An 11,117-nucleotide genomic window follows, 5' to 3' on the forward strand; every position below is an offset into this window, starting at 1 on the left:
GTGACATGCAAAAGCCTGATTAAAAATGAAATAAAATGAATGGAGTTTTACATCTCGTTTTCTGAATCTGATCGGACTCATGAAGACGAACAACTCTATGCAGTGTGCAATAAGGAGATTATTGCCAGGAATGTGGCTCTTTATTCACTTCCAACTCTGAAAGTGAACAGTCTGTAACTCCAGACTCTTGGTTTATTGTCCCATCCGAACGACTAGACGCTATTTTTCATGTCAGCCCCACTAGCCTGCATAGGAAACATTTTTGAACTGAAAGAGACCTTTAATAATCGTATATGAAACTAATTACCGTAATGATATTTATGACAAAATCACGGTCAGGTGCGAGCTATCCATCAACATATCAGGCTAATGAAGTAGGTTGTGTCTCGAGGTTTTACTACATTTTACCTTCTGACTTACTTTGTGGTTCATCTTCCACGTGAATTGTCGATAGCCAAGGTTTTACACATGAACATTGGTGGTTCGGACGATAGACGACACCTTATGGTTGATGAAAGAGGCAAAACAGTTAATGGTACCATCGCCCCAGAACTTGAAAATATTGAGTGGCCTTTAAAGGGTGTGTAATTTAAACTCTTTATGCGTCTATCGACCTCGTTTTCAAATAAATAAAGCTTTCCAACGTTTTTTTCTTCAAAATTTTTCATGATTTACTGAGATATTCAGAAACTTGACAGGCCCTTAGCCACAGGGGGGGCTGAAAAAATAAAATTAATCACCCCTCCCCCTGAAAAACTTCTGATAACCGACCAATTTTATTACTACAACTAAACACCATACACCATTGTGCCTTCAGATATACTACTTGTCCCTCCAAACAATCAAATCTGGCTACTGGCCTTAAATGTTGCTGGTGTGGGTGTGTTTTATCACCAACTCCATTGTTGTTTCCCAGAACTGCCAAAGACATCATTCTACTGTTTGATCTGCGAACGTATTTGATCCAGTATTTTATATATTGTTTTTATCAAGAGTATTATTGTTATATAACCATGGAAACATTTCTACATTAACCTAAATCATTAGTCTTAGCTGGAATCGATTCCTGCTGCCCTAACTAACCCGACTAACACCTTACTTATTTTCCTTGTTCTTTCTAATTGGTGCTATTGGTACGTTATATTGGCAAATAACTAGGTTCGTTTTGTAAGGTTTTGTTTTGATAATCAAAGCGTTATAATAATTGGCTAGGTTATGTAAGGTAATTCTATTACCTACTTAATAACGCTTGGTGCTTGACACCACTTTTAAGTACCGTGCTTGACCCAATGGCAGATTCTGTAGTCAAAATTTCAAAAAATTTCATTTGCTTCTTTAAAGTGTAGAGAGGATATCCAGAATGACCTTGTCATAATGGATTTTGTACGTTTGATGTAAGATCGTTTGAATATTACATGTTGTTTTTAATACTAGCATTGTAACATACAATTCCAATTATGTTGATTTGAAAAGGCAAGTCTCCAGTGAATTCTTATCGCTGGTTGTCCTTGAGAAAATTAGCCAGTAGTTATCGGATATATAGAGTTTTACGCCCTGCTGTTCAAGTCATGAGAAGCATTATATAAACACTTATTATCGATAGTTATTATTATTTTGGAAGGCAGAGAAAAAATAATGATATAATTTAGATAATAAGTTATTAGGTACTACTCATTCGTCCTGCAATTTTATCATTAGAGACGTTATATAACATGTTTTGTACAAGACGTTTCTTCATGAATATTTTTGTCATTCGGAGAATTATCATGTCGAGTTTTACTTCTTACCAATAATCTCTTTATTGCTGTAAAACTGTTCTTTTACCAAGTTCTTATTCAAACCTTTCTGTCATCGATTTTTACGACCGACTATCCAGAATGTTTTTTTCAAATACCAACAGCCAGACAACATTATTGCCGAGTACTTCTCTGATAGAGTCTGATATCGAGTTTTACGTCCTACTGTTCAAATACATTTATTATTTTGTGTTCGATTCAAGACGGTTTTCTTTTCAAAATACGAACATTTCATACCGCTTTCCGAATACATATTGATTGCAACAAGCAAACCAGTGGCGCCCCATATCACTATCGTAACGATAACGATAAATATGCGTCATATTGCTTGCAGACATGGATGATATAAAATTTCTATTATGACCTTGAGCATTATATACGCTCATTGATTGTCATCATTTATTCTAGGTCGAAAGACCAATCTCAAGAAACCCGGTTAAGTGGCCACCAATTCTAAGTAATATTCAGGAGACCTTGAACGATATTGATATCCAAGAGTATTTTACAGAATATTGTGTGTTATTAGTCTAAGAAGTGTGGGAATATCTAATTGATATTGTTTAAAGATTAGAAACCAATGCAAACAGTCCATTATTGGTTTCATATCTACTTAAGTCATTATTTAATAGATATAGTCTGATATAATGGCATACTTGTGATCATCTTGATCCATCAAGCTCGTAATTGTCGATCAATATCTTGCCCTTGTTACAAAGTCCCGCCTTCGTTAGCCCACATGGTACAGAAATGTAGGACGTAAAACTCCATTCATTTCATTTCATTTGTTACAGATTGATGAGTCAGTAAACACCGTGTCCTTGATACACACAAACCCATATCGTCATGGTCGTTGGAGAATAAAATCTTGGGTCTTAACAGTTGTTCTGGAGTTTTCCATATTTCGTGCAATGAACTAGAAAATCAATGTTCGTCCTAAATTTACACAATCGGTGCCCGAAAAAGATTTAAATCGAGGCACATTTCCAATAGATGTGCTGCCACTATTATTTAAATAAATGATTTTTTTTCTTTTGATAATGACATTTGTATTCTTCCAGGTGTCAAAATGAAGCAAAGGAAGGAACAAGCAAAGAAACGGATGCTGTATCAAGCTCCGTACAAATCTCCCATAGTCTTAGCTATAGATACCTGTTCACAGTCCACATGCTGTACCCAATCACCAAGCCGAGCAACAGCAACTTTATGTTTCACCAACAGTCAACCACCAACAGTACATCAGTTTAGATCAACACAACGGGCACCTGTGAAACCTATGACGTCAACACCAGTCAAGAATGTCCAGAACGAAAGGTATGCAACCGAACTTGGCGAATCTGAAAATATGATAACTTCAACGCCAGTTGACGCTGATCAAGAAACCAACAGTCCTGTGATACCATTCCAAAATACGAACCCAGTTGATAAGCAAGAACCACAGACATCATTCACACCAAAACGACAGTCAAGCGTACTGTCAGCGCCCACTACACCCAGAACTCCAACGATTCGTCCAAAGAACTTTGCAGTAACTAAACCCTGCACCACTCCAAACCGACAACAACGTCGTCCAGAGGTACAACACTACTTGGAAGCTAACTTACCGAGAACACCCAAGAAAGCAACTTCTCTGAAAGGAGTGATCAAAACAACCAAAAAAACAACTCCAAAGAAGTTCAACAAGATTCATCCTCTGAGTAAATCCAATGTGGATCACGACTTGCTGCGATATCATTATCTCACCAAGTCACCATCCGCTAAATCCAGCCCTGCTAGAACTGTTGCTTCTACTGCATCCTCTCGTGTTTTTGAGTTCCAATCATCTCCCCGAAGAGCAATTATGTTTCAGACAAGTGGATCTGCAAAAGAAGCTGTAAGTAGCTTGTAAACCTTTTGGGATTTGATTTCTCTGGCTTCAGATTATAATGCTGGCTTTATTAAAAAATTTGATCAGAAGGTCCCTTATCGAACAACACTCCCTGGGTATTCAGAGGGCTAGATAGGCGTCCTAAGTGTAGACAATATTGTGTTCAGCCAACAAGATTTTCGTATGCGCAAGGCTAAGTTCGGTTAGGTAGGATTAGGGAGCTTTCTGTCAACTTATGGTGTATCATTGTCTAGATATGCCTCTGAGAATATTCTGACAAAAGATTCACAGTAAGAGCACAAGCAAGCAGTCCATACCGATCTCCTTACATGACTGATATCCTAATTTTGTCTTTTCAGGCAAAACAATCAGTTTTACTGACCATCAGGAAGGTCGCTCAAGAATTGGCTAAATTAAGAAAACGAAGGCAGTTATTGTATATAGGTAAGCTAATAGAATGTGAAAAGGGAAGTACGGTATCCCTTGCTCTACAACGACGACAAATTCCTCGTAAGAGGTTTTCAGTTTGTGTATCAGGGACGCTTTTTAATTCATTTGCGCAATTCTAACTTCTGAGATAGCTGTAACAATGGCGTCACTATGGCAAAAACCAATCCATTTTGAAATTGAACTACTCAGAGAATCTAAAGAAACTTTTTTTTAAAAAATCTTTGAAAATATGAAGAAATCAAAAACTCCATTCAATCATCTATATTTTAAATCAACTAACTTCAAAGCAGGCACGTGTTGGCTTTAAATCACACAGCAACCGGAAATGGCGTATATACAAGTCTTTGAAGGTTGAACATTTCACCACCTTCACGTTAATTGAAATGAAAATAAACACAAAATCGCAGATACAGTTTCCAAGGTCTGGGATTATCAGCCAGATATACAGCTTCATGCATTATTTATGTGTAAACATTATATTTGATGGAATAACGTGGAGATAACACGGTATTTAACGAGATTACCACACGTGATAGACGAGAATCAAGTTTGAATTATGCATGTGTTATTGATAAACAAGAATCAATTCTTTGTTTTTGGAATGAAGTGAAAATTTAATTCAAATTTCAACACGAGAATAAGAAATGTATGGTGTATGATATTATTAACATGGGGTATCAAACAAAGAATGGACTATGTTAAATCAAGATAAGATCGGCTGTTGTTATTGGTTGATTTGATATGATTGCTATCTTCACCCATCCAAATTACAGATGATTTATATTCATTTAGTCTAATGGAGGTCTTCTAAATTTGCAATATCAATTTAGTTAATAAAAAAAGAAAGAAAGAAAGAGATGTAACGTTTAAAAACTGGTAGGCACTCCTCACATTTAATTGGGATTGAAGCAGTAAAATTTATATAACTAGACCAGTGGTTCCCACCCTATTTCAGCCCTCGCACCCCTTGAGCAATCACGTGGACCTTTCACACCCCACAAACTCGTTTCATTCACATTTCCAGCATGCGATGATGTGAGGTGCTCTCTCAATTCAAAATAAATTGTTCTCCTATACCAGTTGGTCACACCCCCTACACCCTAGTCCCACACCCCCAGGGAGGAACGAGGGTACAAGACCAATACTCCCTTATAGTGCCATACATTGGCAATTTTACAGACATGATGTTGTTGATGATGGTGGGACTACTGCTTCCGCTGATCTCTGTACAATCCCTAGCCGACAAAATACGATTATGATTATGATGATAATGATAAATAACGATGATGATGGTTTGCCACTTCAATGACTTACTTTTAATAATTATGATGATGATGATAATGATGATGATTATGATGATGCTTCCTGCTTCTGCTGATCTCTGTTCAATCCCTCGAAGATATATACGATATAAAAGCCAACAGGTTGATGGAGCGATACGTGATCGGTTGTCTAAATACCGAAATATACTTCATGATAATGATGATGATGAAGATGATATTGCGGCTGCCGATGCTAATGATAATGAAGACGAGCATGTTGACAACAACGACAACGCTGATGATTGCTGCTGTTGCTGCTAATGCTAATGATGATAATGACAACGATGATAATGACAACGACGATAATGACAACGACGATAATGACAACGACGATAATGACAACGATGATAATGACAACGACGATAATGACAATGATGATAATGACAACGACGATAATGACAACGATGATAATGACAACGACGATAATGACAACGACGATAATGACAACGATGATAATAATAACAACGACGATAATGACAACGACGATAATGACAACGATAATGACAACGACGATAATGATTCTGATGACAACGATGATGATGCGACTTCCTTTGCTGATGATCACTGTACAATCTCTACAGTACAATCACCACTGTACATTTTCAATTGTACAATCCCTTTAAACAGATGTGATTTATGAATCTTGGTGTTAACAGTGGGTTGTACAATTCCAGAGAGATTATCTTTACTGAACTTTTGAAATATCTCACAGAACAAAGATCCTACTGTATATTTAAAGGTATGATGTCATACAACCAATTGAGAATATATTAATAAATTTAGGAGTTGAGTTGTTGAGAAAAGATAAAGAAAATGAGTTATGATTACTTCCGCCAATGATATTAATAGAGAAACCAAAATAAACTTCAATATTTTAACGAAATCCAAATATTGTTTACAACTAAGAGATTAACAAAATGCAAGACCTAACTAGGGTAATGTGTCTAAAAATCCATTAGTCTTTGAACGCAACGCTTTCGGTAGACTTCATCCGGTAACGTCTTTTAAGCGGAAATCTATATTGTTGAACATTGCTTTTATGAATCTGGCATGCACTTTCGTCCTTTTATAATGTTACAAATTACAGTAGACCTAATAAGATCTGTCAGTCCAACCGTATTATTTACAAGCCTTTTCCAAAACATCATTTGTATGGAATATTAATTGACATCCAAATGTACAGCGATGGATGGTAAACTGCAGTCTTCATTACAGTCCTCTTTGTATTGTGAATGCAATAAATGACTTCCTGCGAAGTTCTAGAAGCAGTGTATCGATTTCTCTGATGTTTAGAAGTCAGAGATGAACGACCACAGGAACATAAAACAGCAGGGTCATCTTGTAAGCATAATGACGATAATCAGGAAATTCCAAGATTAATTTACGTACATTGCACGTACATTATGTTTAGTGTTCATAGTACTCTGAAGGGGAAAGTTGAGAAGAGGCGAACCGAAAAGGGACATACATGTAATGAGAAGGAGCGAAATGGGAAATGACTGACACGAATTGGGAAGGGGCGATATTATGGAAATTAATTAGGGGTGAATACAGTCGTTAGGGTGGGCCCGTGGGAGCTGGGCCCCAGCAAGTAAGAATTAAGCCCCAGCAAAACCTTGTTCAGTTCAGCAGAGAGATTGATTCATTTACAGTGTCTTTGTACAAAATCAAAAAGATAGAGATTTTGATACGTTTTTGACAGCTTAAAATTGTCTTTACTTCTTCAAATTTTCCGAGTACAAAATCTGAGCCCCAGTATCAATTCATTCTTGGCGTCGGGCTGGGGTGAATATCGGAATAACCTACTCTGACCAAAAGATTATTGTCACCAATTATATTTGAATTTTGTTAAATGTTTCAGGTTTGAGTGAACCAGTCAGTCTACCTGCCAAAGAGAAGGTTTGTGTGTTGTTTTAAGGGTCCTTGTGCAAAGCGTGTTCGAATACACCACGCGCAACTTGAACCCTCGAGGGTCGCCAGACAATCTAGATATCTCGAACCATTCGTATCTACGGTGGCCATAATTGTCTTACAATCTTCTTTATAGGCGGAAGTTACATCCGCGTTACAAAATAGGAGGTTATTGTCAGGCGTAGGTAGAATGTCCGAACATGTATGTTAATACCCTATCATTATTGTAATCAGAATATTGAAAAAAAAAACGGGCACGAATTTTCCCTCATTTCACACTACACGATGTCAATCTTCATCAATCTAATCTGATAAGAAGAGAAGGATTTAAAACTCCATTTCAGTTCATTTGAACTGCATGTTGTTTGTCTGACCGATCTAAAATCTGCTGTCAACCCACTATCGTCATTGAGCGAAAAGTGAATCAGTCGATGGTTAATACAGTTGATTATGGCATTCATTGACGTTCTTCCTGACAATATCTTAAGGTACATTCACACTTAAAACCTGGTGTCACCATCGCCCACTGGCCACGTCATATCAAATGGGAAACCTACAGTTAACCATCACCGTCTGGCAAATGTAAAGGGACATTCACACTTAAAACCTGCGGGAAACTATCGCCCACTGGAAGCTTGAAATCTAAAGGTGCATTCACACTTTAAACCTGTCTGGTACTCTCGGCTTCGTGTTAATTAAAGTTTTAGAGGTGATATACCGTTGCTGTATACTTAACCGTTGCAAAACGTCACTTCGCCTTATCAAATCGCATCACATCGCCATACCCAACTATTGCAAAATGTCGCAACGTAAGAATACGAGTTGAGCTGTTTCTTAGCAGATAAAAACCGATAATTGACACATTTTTTACTCGATTAAGTAGAAGGGATTGATCTAGATAACATGGTTCTCAAGAATTATTGACAAATTATGTCTGTATTTTTTATATCCCATCAGTTGACTGTCAATACTCTAAATGCTTTGATTTATTTTCAGACATCTTTCTTTGAATAACAATTATGTGGAGTTTTGCGTAGCACCGAACACCGTAGAGGGCTTATCATAAGCATGCCCTAATCTGCCTTAATCCCAGTCTCTGATAGATATTTTGACAATTGTAGGCTTGTATAAAAAAAAATGACAAAATATCTGTCAGAGGCTGGAATAGGGGCAGATGTTTCGGGCTAGCGCTAAGCATATGAAGACAAGCATGAAAATTGTCAGAAGTTGGGTTTACACAGATCACCTTAAAGGGTAATTCACATTAAGACGTCAACAAATACCAACGCTTATCTTAAATTATGAATGAAACCATCTTTGATTAATTTAATATGAACAAAGTCATGAATTACCAAGGTTGGAGTATATCACTGTGTCTAGCACACAATTTGATGAGTAGATTTGATCCCGGGGCTAAGATAAAGATTCCTCAATAAGATATGCATAATGACGATATAGCCTCGAGTACTGGCCACCATATTACCTTGCCCTGTGTTATTCGATCCGTTATCCAACTCCATCACATGTCTAACTAGACAGTCTAACTAGACAAAAATCTTTGTTCTCAGATCTTACCACAATAGTACCTTGCTTCTATCAATTTATCAATCACCCGATCAGTAATCAAACTCTATATCAGATATCAATCACCCATTACAAGCAGTGTCATGTCACCCAGTTCAAGCCAGGATAGATCTAGCTAGACCTATATCTGACCCCAGTGTTCTTTGCTTTCAGCACTGACCACATACCACAGAATACCCTGATCTGTGCTACTCTTACCGTAATCTACCTCAATAACCCGATATATCAACTCTAATCAATCTCTCACCCTTTTCAAGACAGGTTAGCTAGGCCTATTTTGGTATTAAGTCCTTAATAACTCCTTCTAAATCAGACCGACCAGACAAACCGGAAGTAGGAAAGATTTCAAGAGTCTCTTTAAAAAGAGAATGAATCTTACTTATCAAATTAAGTCGTGTGTGGAAAATATTGGTCTTTGTCTGTGAATAAAATGAAATCATTTGTCAGGAGAAATTGTACAGCTATTTTTGGATTCTAGATTAATTATTATGAAAACAGATGCTGCAATTCAACAAGTTTCAATTTCTTCTGTTTCCTCAATTGGTTTATGTCTGCAATCTTGTGATTTGATTTTGATCAGTTTACTGAAAATAGAACTAGTCCAAGGTCTCGGGGGTGATGTACGTCTTGATTGACCCCTCTACCACACACATAACAACATAATCCTGAGCTAGCTATAAACTATAGCGACTAGAACTTTAAAAAGCTGCAAAATATCTGTTTAAAATCTATGTGTGTATCTGGGACACTTATACCTTCTATACATTCAAATTTCCCGGTACACGTGTCTGGTTCTTGTTGTTGACAGAAAGACTGCACCCGATTGTGCTGACAGTATTGAAAATATAGTTTCTAATTACACATGTAAGACATTTGGTACTGAATAGATTTATAGTATAATCCAATCAAACGCTTTGTTGAAGTCATTAAACACACTTAGAGCTGATGTTCTAATTCTGATCTCATTTCGATGCAAGTAGTTTCTTGTAAGAAACGTTGTATTGAATGAACTATTTCAGAGGACTAGAGTTGAATCCAATCAAACGCTTTGTTAAAATCAATAAACTTGATTTGGTTGCTTTAAAGTTCAAAGGACATACATACGTGGGTAACGTGGTTGTGATGAGCTGGCTTTATTTAATATCACTGATGTAGGTTGAAAGACGTACTGACCACATAAACCTGCAATTTATTGGCCATTTGATCTGGTTATGGTGTTAAAAGTGTCATAATATTTAAAGTGGTGTTTAAAGATTTAATAAAGTGTCTTGAAATTTAGATCAAAGGATAAGAGAAACTGTACGAGATATCAGCCAATATTACGCTAAATGATGAAACGGTGAGGTTGTTGACATACATCCTATGATCTTGGGGGTAAAATCGAACACCAGGGGAGTGGAGGGGGGGGGGGGGGCGTTGTACCGCGGGGTCTTTTGGATAAGTCTCAGATCAAGTTAGGTGTGGCATTTAAACTCATCAGCTATTATATAATATTTTACCAATGAATATTACTGTAGGAAGATACCATTGATCAGGTTACAACAAATTGGCGTTTGGTGTAAGTTTCATTGACCTGCACACTATATCAACAAAGGTGTAGCTCTCTGTTATACAAATCGATCAAGATCATTCAAACTTATATCCACCCTTGAAATAAATCACGATTGTAACCAAGATCAAAAACTATATTAAAAAGATATTTAATATAATAAAAATGCCACATTCCTGCCCTTTCAGTACTCCGTTTAATGTAAACACATACAATACGTAAATATATGACTACAACAAAGCATTTTTAATATTGTTATCTATTGAGAGTCTTGATAAGTTTTCTTTTCAATTTCTTTATAAGTTAGAGATAAAGGGTTAGCAAATTATCTTACACGCTTTAGGCCGTGGTTCCCAGGGAGTAATAATATCCTTAGAGACATCTTGACAATGTCAAGCTATTGCTAACTTCGTCTAACCTCGGCTGCAATAGTCACAATTCTTGTAACAGCTTGACATTGTGAATACGCCTTAGGGGTACCAGCAGAAACCTAGTCCTTGGTTACCACCCTGTGGTACCAAAACGAACATACGTGATACCTGAATCTGCACACGGATGTGCTATAATATCAGAGATGAATCCATACGTCTATGCATCTCTTACAAAGGTGTAGGGTGTTTATGGTGCACCCCCCCCCCCCC

General features: G+C 37.0%; 2 protein-coding genes across 2 annotated transcripts; both read left to right on the top strand.

Moving 5' to 3' along the window:
- Positions 1–468: 468 nt before the first annotated feature.
- On the top strand, positions 469–4,229 carry LOTGIDRAFT_159235 (hypothetical protein; the record flags this gene model as incomplete). Its single annotated transcript, XM_009052866.1, has 3 exons — positions 469–580; positions 2,855–3,666; positions 4,020–4,229. 3 exons carry the CDS (start codon positions 469–471, stop codon positions 4,227–4,229), a joined length of 1,134 nt encoding a protein of 377 aa, XP_009051114.1.
- A 1,405-nt stretch (positions 4,230–5,634) lies between these two features.
- On the top strand, positions 5,635–6,072 carry LOTGIDRAFT_159236 (hypothetical protein; the record flags this gene model as incomplete). Its single annotated transcript, XM_009052867.1, has 1 exon — positions 5,635–6,072. The coding sequence occupies one exon, from the start codon at positions 5,635–5,637 to the stop codon at positions 6,070–6,072; it is 438 nt and encodes a 145-aa protein (XP_009051115.1).
- Positions 6,073–11,117: the final 5,045 nt, after the last annotated feature.

This window comes from Lottia gigantea (assembly GCF_000327385.1).
Source record: "Lottia gigantea unplaced genomic scaffold LOTGIsca_19, whole genome shotgun sequence".
NCBI lineage: Eukaryota > Metazoa > Mollusca > Gastropoda > Lottiidae > Lottia > Lottia gigantea.